The following is a 16,400-nucleotide window of genomic DNA, read 5'->3' on the forward strand; positions in this document are numbered from 1 at the left end:
TTTTTCCCCCCCCGCTCTCCAGTTTCTCGGTTTCACATCTCTTGCCAAGTTGCTGCTCAACTGACTCTGCGGTACCACACTCTGCTGTAAGGAAATTTTGGGGTAGTTTTCTAATCTATGCACAGCATCTGACTGAAACCCAAGCTTGATGCATAATGAATAACACGAAATAAAAGATGAAAAAGTTGCAGACACCTGGGCACCATCTGTGTCAAGAAAGTTCTGTGTTTCTTTTCCCTTTTCCTTTCTCTGCCCATCCTACTTTTCCCTCCCTCCTGTGTGTTCATGGTAAGAAACACCCTTTCAGCGAGAGCTGCTGTTGCCACTAAAAACGTCTGTAGAACAGTTGACACAGTATGACAATCTTAGAATTTTCCCCAAACCCCTTTTCTTCTTCTTCTACTTCATCTTTTTTGTTGGGTTTTGACATAAGCACTTTTTTTGTACTGGTAGAGAGAGTTAAAGGGTTTGTGTGGGATGAGTCATAGACAGGGAGGGGAGGGGAACACAGTGATATACTCCATCATCTTCTTTCCTTCTCAATCCCCTTTCAATGACTTTAGCGATAAAGGTACTAGCGCTGCCCTGAAAATGGATGAAAAGCTGTCTACATCCGAAATGGACGTTCTGTCCATCCTTTTTGGGACTTCAACAGCTTTTCATAAAAATATTATTCTGTGCAGTTGGACGAGAAAAACTAACATTGTTTGTTTTGCTGATTTTTTTTATTTATTTTTAATTTAATTTTTTTAAGCTTAAATATACATGTTTGTGATAGATTTTTATATCAGTGAACTTTGTTCTTTTTATTTTCCAAACTCTGATGCATACAGGGGAAAAAACAGCTTCTGTGTGGCTGAGATTCAGCAATTTTTCCAGACTACTGGATTTTGAGTAGTTTTTCTTATAACTGCAGTGCTGCCTCATCATATTTTGATGCCTGGTGCTTTGGTCTAAAGAAGAGAGTAGACTGAGTTTTTGCGGGCACATTCACAGTCATTGTATTTGTATTAACATATACCATTAACAGTCTTTAATCGTTTGCACAACTCCTTTGCAAGGCGAAAAAGGAAATGTACAAATCTGATGAGAGTTTCAAACACAACATTGTGCCTTCCACAGAGCAGACAAAAGGGTATCCATAAATAGAATAGGAGGAGTTGCAGAGAATATTTTGGCAGGGCTCATACTGTGGAAGATCCGAAATGACACAAAGGTAATCCTATAAAACCCCAACTGCAGGGGGGTTACTTGTCGGAGTGAGTACTCGCAAGCATTAAAGATCTTTAACCATACTGCAGTGCTGTTAGGGCTGAGCTCATTTTTAACCTTGTATGTAGGAAACATACACTGTAGTGTAGTTTGGCCTTTTCTAACTGTATGAAGTTGTGATGAATTTACAAAATCAAAAAAAAGAAAAGAAAAAGAATGTAGAAGGTAATTTTTTTAATTATCATTTTTCAAGGCAAAGTGGTAGAATTTAACATCAATAGCAAACCAAAGTCAAACAGTCTATTTGTGTTAGAGGTTAAAGTTAAACTGTCTTCAGTTGGATCTGCCCATTAAATTTTAATCACATCTTGAACCCTGGATTCCCTGAGAGTTTGTAAAACACTGTAGCACTCTGTTATGGATCCAACTTGTGATGTAAAAATATATTTTTCAGTTTTATATTTTTCCTGAATAGTTTGAGGCTGAAGACATGGTGGGTGAAGAGTTAGCAACAAGGTTATGATAATTAATTAAAACTAAATGAAAATAATAGCCAGGAACAAAACATTTTGGTCGCCTAAGATGAAAACTAAAATTACGATTAAATAATTTTGGGAAACGAAATAACTAAATAAAAAAAATATATCTATAAGGGTAATTTTTAGTATTTGTTAATTTGGTAAAATATGATTAAGTGTTTATTGACACTTTACGGTTCTACAAGACTGTAAATCATCTGCTTTTCAAAACTCTTTGTGTTTGTATTCTAATACCCAGATCTTGCCCCTTTAAATATACTATATATTATATTTATATATCAGTCATATCCAGTCATGACCACTATCATTAAAACAAACAAACAAACAAAAAACATTATTTCCATTTGTAGACATATATATATTTGCTGGTATATGTCACCACTTGTACATGAAAGGTTAGATATGGGCATTAAAAACAGGACAAGGATCAGATGGGGTGGAACTGGGTTGATCAGTTATTACTGCAGGTCACTGACCAGCCTCTAGGTCGGTGTGCCTGGAGCTTTAGCAATCGATTTCACAGTGATTTCCAGCAACCACTTTCAAAAATATGCATATTCTACTGCTTATGTGTTACCTTTAGGTTCCTCAATGCCATTGTCTTGAAACAAGCTACTGAAGTGAATGGAGCATCATGTATTGATTGTTACTGATGCTGTTGAAGGTGCAGTCATTAACCCTGTCAGAGAGAAAGATTGCAATGCTTTGCCAGGCTTGAAGGAAACCAACATACGCAGCGCATCAAACTCCACTTGACTCACCTTCCAAATGATCTGTGCTTTGTGTTGATGGCAGGAGTTGTGGGTTGTTGCTTGTCATTGGACGACCTCCTTGAATGATGACGATGTCTGCTTTATTGCTCATACCTTGTGTCTCATCTACGCTGCAGTGCCCCTCTGGACGAGCGTGTTTTCCAAGTTGAATTGTTGTCATTTCAGTTTCAGCCCTGGAAAATGATGCTTGGAGTGTAATGGAACATTGCACATAAGTCACGAACAGCAAAAATGGAATATTGAAAAATGAAAGCGTCTATGTGTGTTGGGTGTCAGGTGAATCCCTGCTTCTGGAGAAATATTAGATTGCATCGTGCCAAGGAGATGGATAACATTTTTCTGGGGAACTTGAGGATAATGACAGGGTAAAACAGCATATCTTTCTCATTTGGATTCAGAAGAAGAGTTTGCCTATTTGTCATGAAATGCGTGCAGAACATTCAACGTAAATTTGCTGTATGTCTCCTTTTGCAGATCATAATATGTTGAAGATTATTGAAGGAGCACATTTGGCCTGTGTCCTGAAAAAACATCCTGCACTGGATTCTGTCTTGCACCTCTTTCCAGAGAATGTCCTTGTATCCGGGGAAGAGAACATTCCTGGACTAGTAGCTTCCCCGACAGGTAAACTTTACATCACTGAGAAATTTTAGGATCTTAAGGCCCTTTTAAATAGGACATGCTGCGCCCTGAAACCCATTCTTTTCCTTTGCTTGCACCACCACACAATAATTGTCACTCACCCAACTTTGACTGCTACATGCTGTGACATACCTTCATGCAACCAAAAGAAATGAAGCCTAGAGCTGTTCTAAATTCAACCACACAATGTACCAAAACTGAAGAAAGAAAAGTTGATTCTGTGCCTATTTGAGTTCAATAAACTTTATGACATAAGTTTATGTGCATGTAAGGACCTCGGGAGGAAAGCAGTGTGTTGTGGAAACGACAGTTTTCACAAGTAGGGGCAGCATCTAAGCTTTCTTTTTTATCGATGTGAGATACATGTTTTGAATGACTGGGAGTAGGCGCATCTAGTACATGGCGAGGAGTACTCACGTGTACTTAGTTATGCACTCCTCGTCAGAGTTTGTGTTAATATGTCAGCCTGCAAGAGTACAAAGCAGCATGTCAGTTAAAATACGTATGAATATTCATTGTGTGAACTACTTTAGAAAAATATTGATATGTTTTGAGATCAGCGTAAGACGAAAGCTCCCTAATGAATTGAATATCTGTAAGTCTGAGTTTTGGTTTTTACAGCTGGGTGAATTCAAATTGTTTGCCTTCAGCTTATGTGGCTGGATTGTTACTCTCATTAAGATTATTTTAAACACATTAAATCCTAATGACTGTCATGAGGCCTGTGAGCAGGAGAAGTTACTTGTTAGTCATTGTCTTGACTAATCAGCCTACTTTTGCCTTTTACTCATTTATTCAATATATGCTTCTACAGACACCCCCCCAATAAGGTTGGCTGTTAATGTGGTGTGCCTTTGCCCATCTTAAAGCGTCAGTTCACTTATGAAGTACAAGACCTTATAAAATTTCAGAGAGAAGGATAAAGCCCCAAACACACCACAAGCCTAGAGAGTGTTTAGGACCATCTGGTAACTGGTCACTAGAGAAAAATGCGTAATCCTCATTTGGCTGGCGAGTGGTTGCTGCAGGTTGCTTGGTGTTGCTAGGTGAAGTTGGTTGCACAGAAGAACATGATGCTTCATGGAAAACTCCTTGCAATTGCTTTGCTCACTAGCAAATTGCTGTGGTCACTCACATTCTTCAAGAAGGATTCCAGCTTGTCTGCAAACACTTCCTAAATAGTTGCAGAACAGTAGTGAAAGTGAAAAGTGTTACACAAACAAAAAACAGAGACCGTTAACCTTCAAAAAAATGTTGCACCTTTTGAAACATGTTAGCTTTAGTGGGAAGTTACAGCAAACATTCTTTTTTTTCAGTCAACCTTTTCAACTTTTGCAGTAGTTTACAAAAAAGTTGGCCTCTTCCATGTAAATGAGTGGCTGCTGCAATTTTCTAGTATCCAAAGCAATCATGAGGTTTTTGTTGTAGCACCCTCTTTGTGACCGATTTCACCTAGCAACTGCAGCAAGATCGGGGAGTTAGGCCTGGGGGACTGAGGCCTCAACACCTTAGTTCAGTGGAAAGTAAAAGGGGCAAAAGTGAGCCTAAAGAGCATAATTGTGCAGCTACTTACCAGTTAGTAAAGTATTGTGACAGATTGAGAATTTTATTGGGTGTACCTGCACTCATGTGTACTACAGATTGTGTGTACTTGTTGCACATTTTGTCCCCTTTCAACACCCCAGTGAGTTTAGAGTTGGAGTGATGTCACTTGAGTAATATGACACGGCTCAGTCAAAAACATTTAACATGTCATGTCTGATCTTATATTATATAGATCAACCGCTTCTCACTTTTCTCCTTCAAGCTGTCACAATAACACACGGGACATTCATCATAGTTATTCCCTTTTTTACAAACTTAGTTCCATCAGAAGTTGAAATGTCTGCAGTACTTAGAAAGTGAGTTTCTAAGGGGGAATGTAATGAAGTCTGACAGTGCAGAGCTATAATCATTGGGAGTCAGTGGGAGGTATGGTAGCAGGCTAATCCTCTTCATGTTCTGGGGCTGTGAGCAGCAGAGACCTAAGCTGCCTTTTAAGACCACAGCCACTGGCTTGATATTCACACTGCATTCAGAACAGTCCAACTCTGCGCTCCTGAGACAAGGGCTGCAATGAAATGCTCAGTGGCTGCATTACTCTTGAAGAGATTACAATCACACTGGCTATTTACTCTTTGTTGTGTCTGAAAGGGGTGATTGTGGATTCAGACTTTCTTACCTCGTCTGTTTGCTGCAGTGCTTTCTTCATTCAGTTCAGATTCAATTAACGCCAAGTATTCAAAAGGAAACTGTTTTTGTCTGGTTTTTCTGACAGAAGCATTTCAGTCTTTCTCTGGTTTAAATATTCCAGTGACTGGGATTAGAAAGCTTTCCACAAAGCATTAAAGAAATGGATGTACTAAAAAAGGACTGAATTCCCTGATCCAGCTCATGGACACGCCTATGACAAAGAAGGGAATATGATAATCAACAATACAATCAAGTTTAGCAGTTCTGTTACATAACATAAAATATCTGCATTCCCTATTCTTTCACTAACTACTACAAAACCTGAATGGGAATATATATGTTATATATATATATATATATATATATATATATATATTGTTATGTATGTGTGTGGTGTGTGTTGTGTGTGTGTGTATATATGTATAATAGATGGAGATATCAAAGTATATAGTATATATATATATATATACTATTGGTTGTAGATATCAGCATATGATATCTATATGTGGCTATATATCAACTCTATCTAGATATATCTCTAATACGTCTCTCTCTCTCTATCTCTATCTATATCTAGCTCGCATCATCTATCTATCTCTACTCTCATATCTCTAGGGTGTGTATATCTCTACTAGCGCCTCTCTGTGTCATCTCTCTCTCGCTCTCCTCGCTAGTATGTGTTGTGTGTATATCTGTGTCTAGAATCTACCCCTATCTCCCTATAACTCCGCACATATCTCTATCTCTGTATGTCTGTATGTCTGTCTGTATCTATCATCTCGAGATCAACTCTATAGGGGTCGCTCTCTCTCTATATCTTCTATATATCTCTGGACACACCCAAACTGTAGCCTAATATATAGGTCTGTATCTGTTGTGCTCATCATCTCTCTCCCCGATCCATATAGATCGCTCACTGGTTTCGGTTCGGTTCGCTCTTTGTGTCACGGTTCATTTATTTTCGATACAAAAAAATGTTCTGCCTTTTAATTTGTCCATTTATTAAAATTATAAATATATATTTTAACTCACAAGTACACAGTTTTAAATTAACCTAACCCTTGTGCGTGTTTTTTTATTTTGACCCAGCGAATGAGCACTGCGACCACTTATGCTGCAGCCCTGGTTATTTAGCTCATCATATCGCAGCCACAGAAATTATTTTGTCCATGAAACCATAAAGCTGCACTTTCTTTTTGCCTTATAGTCTGATTTGTCATAACTTCTCCGTTTTGTGGTAAGCTTTTCTTTGGCTGTCACTTCTTCACCCTGACCTGTCTTATTTGGCTTAGCAGAACTAAAATATATATCTGTCTGTGAAGGTTCTCAGTCATCCAGGTCATCGTAGTCAAATATATATCCTGCTGCTTTTACACACACACTCACATAAGCTCAGCGATTCTCTGCGCGATCAACCTCTCACATGTTTAAGCTTGCTGCGGGAGATTTCACTTGTCATGTTTGCATAGTAAGCTAACGATTAATAAGACTATGTCAGAGGAATTGGTGCGCAAATTATCATCACTCACAGATCAGTGCTGTCGCTCTCTATACACAGTTCGCACGATTGCAAAGGGAAAGCAAAAAAACAAGCGCAAATTCAAACGCGATTTCAATATGTCACATATTGACAGTGGCTCACCGATGCCAATGACATAATTACCCAGCTACATTTCTGAAAGAATGCAAAAGCATTGACATATATTTTTCCTTCCTACAATAGCCTGACGGGCAGGGAAGAGATAGATTTTGGTAGCCCGACTGAAAAAAATCGCTAGCCCCAGGACGTCGGGCTAGCGATATTGCGAGCCCTGTATCTGATTGAGGAATCACTCATCTTTGGAAAAGAGAGTTTATTACAGAGAAATGTCTCTTTCCAAAATAAAAGCTATACTATCCGCTTCTTCTGGGCTATATTCTCAGCAGCATAAGGAGAGTCATGTGCTAACAGCTGTCTAAATGACTCGGCTAAAGTTAGTAGCATGCTTGTTGTTTTTGTCTTTGCACTAGGATGATGTCGGCTTAAATGTGCAGTCATATTCGTTGTGTTCCCACTAGTGCTTTCAGGTTAATCTCGTTGAAATGACCTTAACACCACAACACGGCAAATCTCCGTTAACGAGCTACCGCCGATCGCCCTGTGCATGGGGCTAGACGGCCAACACGTTAACGAGCTAACTGCGCTAACACACTAGTTCCCACCCATGTAATTGAGCATTGCATGGCACATCCAACATACTGTTTTACTTTAGTCCATGACTCGCTTACCTTCAGGGTCATACGTCACATGAAAACCAAAATAATTCCAAACGCCAGATCTGAATGAGGGTGGGGGAGGTGCCCTGCGCTCTTCCTTCTGACTATGCTGTCTGTGTTGAGCGCTCAGTGGATCTGCGCTCGACAGTGCAGCCTAGGCGGAGTAGTCGAACGCAGATTCACTGAGCGCTCAACACAGACAGCATCGTCAGAAGGAAAGTTGATAAAATAAATTACAAATGTTGTATTGTTCGATACATATGCGTACCGAACCGAAAGCACTGTATCGAACGGTTCAATATCGATACAAATATCGTTGCACCCCTAATATATATATATGTATGTATATATATGTATGTATGTATGTATGTATGTATGTATGTATATACCAAGGGCTCAGAGAAGAGCTCGAGAGGATGTGGAGGGTGAAGGTAACGGTGGTCCCCGTGGTAATCAGAGCACTAGGTGCGGTGACTCCCAAGCTAGGCGAGTGGCTCCAGCAGATCCCGGGAATAACATCGGAGATCTCTGTCCAGAAGAGCGCAGTCCTGGGAACAGCTAAGATACTGCGCAGGACCCTCAAGCTCCCAGGCCTCTGGTAGAGGACCCGAGCCGCCCGCATATATATATATCTGTAACTAGCTTAATTATGACCTCTTATTTCAAGTCAGTTACAGACATGCAATACAGGGCTGAAGGAACATTGTGTTGATGTATACCAGGGATAGTGTGTTAGATGCCACATATATTTCTATGTGATTTGAAAATTCTCAATATCTCAGAAAATGACGGCTATCCATCTTCCACAAGCAGCCAAAATCTGTCTGTTAAGATGTTAGCCAGCTTAGATTCAATTGTCTTAGACCATGTAGAGGGGCGAGATATAGCAGCATGTCTTTGAGCTCTTTTTAATATGTCAAACCAGGACAGAAACCTTTCTGTTGCTGTCCTGGCAGTCACTATTTTCCTGACTGCTGAGCTACTGAAAAATTCCCTTGCTTGGAAGTGTGTTATATTACTTGCTGATAAGTACATATTAACCACTTTCATACTTTTAAGTCCTCAGTTTGTTCTATATGATGTGTTTTAAGTCCTGTTTGTGCAGTTGTGGTCAGACATTTTCATACTCATCATGGACATGAATATCATGATAATTTTGTGCTCTTAAAAATTTATTTTCCCACGATATAATAATTGTACAGCATGAATGAATTTAATGAAAAACAAAAAATGGTTGCATGAGTTTGAATATATTTTGTATTTTCTATAATGCACACAGGGTTAAAATTATACATACAGACTCAAATACTTATATAGACTCCCCTAATATTTGGTTAAGTGCCCTTTAGCATATCGTGCTTCAAACAGACAGTTCAAAGAAATCAATCAAGGCCTCAAATACAAATGTCATTCATGCCCAGGATTAGTGTATGTAAACCTCTGACCATAACTGCAGTGTATAATGTAGATCCTTTAAATGTTCCATATTGTTTTTAAATGTAAGAAGAAATAATTCAGTACAGCAATTTTATGGGGTTAAATATCTTGCTCAAGGACAAATTGGCATGCGGACTGAAGGAGCTGATAGAACTTTTGATTAGTGGACAGCTGGCTCGAAATTCTGAGCTGCAGCTGCACAACTGACCAACTGACTCACTCGCTGATTGTCGCTCTTTCCTGTCAGACGCTTTGGTCGGAATCAATTTCTATGAAAGCTGGAATTTTCAGACTGTCTTTTTCAGCTCATCAATCTTGACAGCTGTAATTCTCAGCTGACATCAGGAGACACTGAACCTTCCAAATGTTATGAAATATTTTTTCCTTGATGGCTGTAAGGTAGCTTACGTGATGCTTCAGAAACTACTGCAAATTAAACTGGACTACAAAGACAATTAGCACATATGGGCCCATATGTGCTATCTGTAGTTTGTAGTTGTAGTTTACTTGGTTCTGTTACGGGACCTTCTTCAGTTTCCACATGCACACATGAGAGCCTAAAGGTGGGGATAACACATCTCTCTGGCTCTTCCTGTGCATACATTGAAAGCCAGAGGCAGCAAGACGGCAGGCACAGAACAGAGAATGTATCAAGAACAACAGATGTGGATTAGGTGCAATAAAGCATGAATACAGAAGCTAGGGTGGAGGTGGATCGCAACGCAGCTTGCAGATATCCTGATTTGGATTTTAGAAAGGTGTCAACAGAGTCATCAGCTGATGCGGCACTGAGATTGGCTGATCTGCCAGGATTGCACATAATGTTTTGTCCTTACTTTATGTGAAGAGAATTTTAATAAATCTTTCATAAAACTGAAAAAAATCCAGAATAAGCTTGTTGCGCATATCATTCACTTTTATATATTAAACACAGAGTATACACACAGTGATTCTGCTTTTTTAAGCTGTGCATTTTCATTTGAAATCAGTCTTTCATGTTTCTCGAACTTCTCCGATGCCATTTTCTGGGGATGATGGAAAATTAATTTTACAAATGGGTCATGAACAAACTGTACTGCAATGTATTTCAGAACTTGTAGCTTGCATGTATTACACTAGATGGTGTTTTCTCCTCCACAGTAGTCCAAATGGAACAGACATTTTCTGAGCGGAAAACACATTTAACAGAGCAGGGAAGAAATCAATTTAGGCTAGGAAAGCACTCTAAATATGACTGAGGAAAATCGTGTAAATATTGAGGCGTGTGTGTCAGTTGATGTTATGTTCACGCTGTCATCAGGAGATGCTCTGCTGAAGCCTCAGACGCTCAAAACGCTGCCCTTCACCCTGAACAGACTTACCATCTCCCTTCAGCCGTCCCTGGAGAAGTTCGAGAGCCAGCTGCTGCAGCTGATCAATGCTGACTGCCAGAACACAGTAAGGCCAAGCTTTCATAACACACACACAGTCTTGATAGTTTTTGCAGATGACACATCAGGGAAGGTTAGATGACTGTTTTTCATAAAATACACAGATCTGTGTCTCATCTTCTTTAAAGTCCATATTCTCATGCGCAGCTCTGCAGTTGGAAGCATTTAAATTGCTACTGCAGTCAAAAACGATATTCCATTGATAAAAAATATACTGGCAAAGTGTAATTTCGAACTATATACACTCATAAAGCATGTCTTTTCCTCATCTTACATCCTATTTCTCTTAAATGCACAGTATATGTGGTGCTTACTTGGGAAAAGCAAATTGTCTTACGGTTCCCTTTTATGAAGATACATGTACGATGCATACATACAGTCCTGATATCATTCTTGTGAGGTGGCCATTCACCAATCTCCTCAAATTAAAGATGACCAGGATGGCCTTGACATACCTCTGCCAAGATTATTTTCTCCGGCCTACTTTCCTTTATCTCACTTTCCGTTTCTTTAGTGTGCGAGCCAGAGCCCTTTTACAGCTGCCACTGCAATTTAAGCCACATCACCTCCCAAACTAAATGGAGCTTATCTATCCTCTTTTCTTTTTTTCTTGTCTGTGGAAACCCAGATGGTTAACCGTATTTGACAGGTGCAGCTTTGGACTAGCAATTATATGTACAATGGCTTCGCACAGGCCCTATCTGTTCACTTCAGCCTAAGTGAGATGTGTCTCCAGTAAGGATGGGAATTGATATGACAACACTGTCACTCCATATCTCTCTCTGCCTGCTCTTTGATACTGCTGGGTTTAATCCCCAAACTCAAACACAGGGGACTAAAGGAGAGTAGATTTGATTAAGTGGAGCAAATAGTAGGAGCTGTTGTAAGTGTGTCTGTGATGGAATAACCAAAATTCTTCAAGAAGGCAGATCTTGTCAATCGTAGCCATCTTGAAAACACTATGGGTGTTTATCTTCTTTTTTAAGAATTCAGTTGTGTGTAAAACTGCATGTATAGAACAAGGTTAGGGTAGTCAGCAGAACTGAAAAACTCAGTGTTGGTAAAATCTGTGGACACAAACAGGACAAGTGTTTGGTCTATTGTATTTCTTGTACTGTTATTGACTTTCTAAATCTTAAAAGCTGACAAATGCCATCAATAGCCAAAATTAAAACTAAAATCAAAACAAAACTAATCTGAAAACTAAAAGAAATTAAACTGAATTTTAAACCAAAATAAAAAAAAAACAAATGAAAATAACAGTACTTATCAATCAAATCTGATTAGAAATGGCCCGAAACATTTGCTGACTTTTTCCAGTGCAGGGAAGTTGTACTTTTAATCCACAGTTGCATTATAATGTTAATGTTAAATAATCAGTATCTTATTCATTCCATGTAATAGCCTAACTAAGATCAAAAAAATCTGTTTTCATAAGTTACCTGGCCAAGAGGACAGCAGATTATTAGCAAAAGAAATCGCACAAATGCAACTCTCACACAGCACAAACAAATAAACACAACATCCACATCATATGCAGTAATATGTCATAAAAAAGTAAAAATTCAAGAGCAATCTCACTGAAAAAGGGAACAATATAAACTTTTTGTAAATCCTCCCACAGTAATGTGTTACGACAAGTTCAGGTCCCCGTGTAGATTACTCCAGAAACAATGGGACAGCATAATTTAAAAGACATTTTGCACAATTTCTGTTCTGACACTGGGGACCAACATCTGTATAACAGCGTGAAAACAAAGGTCCAAACTCATTATGGTTTTTACACATGCGTGTACTGTGACAAGAACAAGCCAACACAAACAATTTTTTTTTTTTATAAACAACCGGTGGAAAAAGGTTCAGACATACAGACATGGCCACTTAACAGCAGCATAGGAAGAACAGTGAAGCATATAAATTTCACAACACGTTCTCATCCCATCGTGTAAAATACCGATGATTGTGACAAATTGTTGCTATGTTACGCATTGTTAATGATAATGCTCCTTTAGGTTCTGGTCTGGTGCATTCATAGCAGGACAGTGTAATTCAGTAATGACAAAAAATATGGCAGAAATCAAGTGTTTTTCTCATTTTGAGTGAAAACTAGATGCTTATTTTTCACACCATAAAAAGGTCGTTTATAGTTGTTATATACCAGCACAGAGTTGACAGCGAGTATAAATATTGGTCTAATTTTTTACATAGAAGTTGTATTCCTTTTGGATAGAACTGTGTAGAATCTCAATAATGCAAAAGATCCACAGAAGAATAAATATTTTATTTATTCATTTATTTTTTTGGCTGACTTATAGTTGGATGGTGGTTCTTATCCTCAGTAGTCTTGTTGTAAACTCGACCAAAGGTATCAAGGTACAAAACCTACTGCCAGCACAACAGTCAGCTTGTGATGATGGAAGATTGAAGAGAATGCTAGTGGAGCTAAGGACCTGAAATTTCACAAGGTTTTACATACACTTGTATATGCAGGTCATGCAGCCCTAAACCTCCCTTTAGAACATTATTGATTGATCTGTACAATCAAACAGTCAGTTAGGATTTTGTCTCCACTACTTTTGCATTAATGAAACATATTTCAGTAAAAACTGAAAAAAAAGACTAACCCAGTTTTTTTTTCTTTTTCAAACAGGCCTATTCCCTTTGGCACTTCAATCATTAAGCATTTACAGGCAGCTCTGTCCTTTTTATGTTTTGTCCCCTTTCTCGTTTCCAAGGATATTTCTTGTATTTCAATCCAGTTTTTGTTGAATGCATACAGTTTGAAATTATTTCTGTATATTTTATTTCCGTACCTAAGTGTAAATATGGGAAAGTAGACTACAACTTTTTCTCTGTGAGCAAAGTGTCATGCTAGCATGACTAATTTTCTCATATTGGTATTCACACTTTTTTTCCCTCCTTGGTGAGATGTTCTTTGCAGGTCCTCATAACCAGCCTATGTTGCGTAGATGAGTTAAATGTTCCAGACTTTTATAACTTCAGCAATATGACGACATTCTCACGTCTGCAAGAGGTGTTAATACATGCAGAAGTCAGCTTGATTGCAGCTTTTAATTAAAACGTGTGCGCATGTGTGTGTGTGTGACAGAGAGAGAGAGAGAGAGAAAGACAGACAGACAAAGAGAAAGGGTGTGTGTGTGATCTGTGTGTGACCTTTAAAGTGTGACTCCAGCTGGATTGTCATCAAGCTGTCTCTGAAGTGATGCTGACACCTCACACGCCAACTCGGTTTTACCGTTGTGTCTGTGTGTGTGTGAGAGAGTGAATGTGTGTGACTCCATGCTAGCGTGCTCAAATGATACTGAGGCAGGAATGGAATAGCAAAAATGAAAAGGAATGGGGAAGCAGATGAATGTACAGTACAGCATGAGACAAAATCCTTATACTGGCTGCTTGTCTAACATATCGTCTTCACTTAATCTCCCCATAAGTATTGCTATTTTTAGCTCAATAAACTATCCCAGTGTTGCTTCTTTCTACAGTCCACTTTCCCATATATTATACAGCCTGTGCCCTAGTTGATGTGTTTTTTTTATGTGGACTAGTGTAGCTACTTTACTTTTATATAACAGTTTAATGAGCACAAGATTAATTTAAATTGCAGTCTTGGACCTCTTCAAACACACTCTGACCCCCTGTTTAAAAAAAAAAAGAGAGAGAGAAAAAATTAACACTACTCTTCAGAGATGCTTGAATTTGTCTACATTCCCCAAAGCCAAAGGTTTACACATCCAGTGACCTGTAGCACCCGCTCACCTATATCTTCAATAAAACCTATTGCGCTTGTTGAAAGGGCCTGAGATCTTGTCAGAATGTATGTAACATTTTAGCTTGTGATCAAAAGAGCAGAGAGAACAGAAGATGATGAAGAGCAGGAGAAGAGCAGGGGAGGACCAATGCCGCGCCGCAAGCAGAACAAAATGCCTTAGGCTGATTTAATGAACGGAGAAAGACTGTGGCAACAAAGCTCGGGGAAGTTTTCATTTGTCCTAAAAGAAGAAAATTCACTCAAAGTAGGACTGCCCCTGTGGACGCGGTAGTATTTTAAAAAAAGAAAAAGAAAAAAAGAAGCATTTTTTGTTTGAACATTTCTGAACAAGAGCAGCGTTCTTGCACATTGTTCTCCAAGGAAACCCAGTTTGACTGTAGGCCACTTACCCATGTAACTGATGCAGTGCAAAAGAACAGGGTTTAATGCAGTTGGCGAGCATAAAATATTCATGGGATCCAGGTCTTCGTAGTGATTGACGATCCAATCATTAGAGGAGATAGACTGCAACTGATTATAGACACTGTAAGTCAGACAAGACAAGAAATGCACAGCTGTTGAATCAGGAAAGAGATAAACTTTAAACATCATCGAGACATTATTACTTAATTGATTTCCAACTGATTCCTTTCTCTCTGCCATGAATTATTTTAAAATCCCTCTGAGTGTCTTTGAACACTGTTTCAGATGACATGCAATACCATACAATACAATAAAGCGCTCCTGAAAAACAAAAATTCTGCAAAAACACTGATTTCACTCTTTCACCTGCATTTAAAAGGTCTGTAAACATGCAAGGAAAATCATTATAAATATATATGTATTTTTTACAAAACAATGTATTGCATTTAAATTTTTTAAGTATTAGTTTTATAGAATTTGAATAGCCAGTATGGAAATGTAAAATAAGCTGAGTCCAGATAGAGAAATTAAAGTGTTACATTCTGTGGTCATTTATTGATTACATGCTGCCAAGCCTCCAGTGAGGACTGTAAATGGGACTATGTAAATTCCAGAAAATCCATTTTAGTGAACACAGATGCCACTTAAAAATAGTTGACCAGTGTGAGTCAGATATGTGTCAAAACCACTGACTGTGACACTGTAAGATAAACTATTCAGAAATTGGAACACGAGAAACAAATGTCATTTATCGATGATATTCCACTAAGCCTGCTTTATGCACTGTCGCTGCAGAGCTGTTGTTGCAGGAAGAGTTGCTACTGCTGATTATCATTTCAATAGGGATTATCATTTCACTCACCTCATGCTGGCTGTTTCCTGACTGTAATGCTGAAGAAACATTTTTTTATTTTTATTAAAACGGCGATTATGTAAAATTACGTTTTTTTGTTTTGTTTTGTTTTTTAGCAACCTTATAATTTTTTAAATCTAGAAATCACCTTACATTTTAGGAAGTATAGAAGTAACCTGATGGTTCAGATCCATTTTGATACGGCTGCCTAAATATCATTTAGCCCTTGTGTCTCATTATTGCTCATCACCTTAAGCCTCAGTTACACAGACTGGCTGGTGACCCCCTGGTGGCTAGGCAAAAATTTATATTCTCTGACTGGCTTGTGAGTGGTTGCTGGATGTGACTGGTAGCAAAGAGAACAAACACATCCTCACTACAGATATGGTTGTCTGTATTGTGTATAGAAGATGCCAACTTGTCTGCAAACGCTCACTGACTATCTCCTGAGCTGTACTGAAACCAGACAAAGTGCGACACAAACCAGGAATGTATATATATGTATGTATAAATGTCAAAGTGCAACTTGTCTTACCCATTAAAGCAACATTTTCCAAAAGGCACAATTTTTACTTTAACCTCCAAAGACCTGCTGTCCACATATGGGGACATCACATTTTGGGCTGTCAACAATACTAAGTTTTACTGTTTCAAATGACCCATATTGCTCAAAGGGACACAATCGGCACTGAATGAACAATGGGCTGGGAGGTCCATTGTTCCTTCAGTGTGCTGATTTCAGTCATTATGCAAATGTACTGTTTTATAGGATATAAGAAACCTGCAGTCAGCTGACACTGAAGAAGTCACTTGGATGAGTGACAAAACGTTTCT

At 38.6% G+C, this 16,400-nt stretch overlaps 1 protein-coding gene across 5 annotated transcripts in view; it reads left to right on the top strand.

Moving 5' to 3' along the window:
• The window catches only part of nphp4 (nephronophthisis 4), a 172,050-nt gene that overhangs the window by 32,986 nt on the left and 122,664 nt on the right, over positions 1-16,400 (top strand). For 4 of the 5 annotated variants that reach the window (XM_040048010.1, XM_040048011.1, XM_040048009.1 and 1 more), the window contains 2 exons: positions 2,999-3,148; positions 10,392-10,528. In XM_040048010.1, the coding sequence (XP_039903944.1) occupies positions 2,999-3,148; positions 10,392-10,528 (287 nt within the window). Of the gene's footprint in view, positions 1-2,800; positions 2,890-2,998; positions 3,149-10,391; positions 10,529-16,400 lie in introns of those variants that run through there. The other variant, XM_040048012.1, reaches the window with a different exon arrangement.

This window comes from Simochromis diagramma, unplaced genomic scaffold, assembly GCF_900408965.1.
Source record: "Simochromis diagramma unplaced genomic scaffold, fSimDia1.1 OVJJ01000387.1, whole genome shotgun sequence".
NCBI classification, from domain to species: Eukaryota; Metazoa; Chordata; class Actinopteri; order Cichliformes; family Cichlidae; genus Simochromis; species Simochromis diagramma.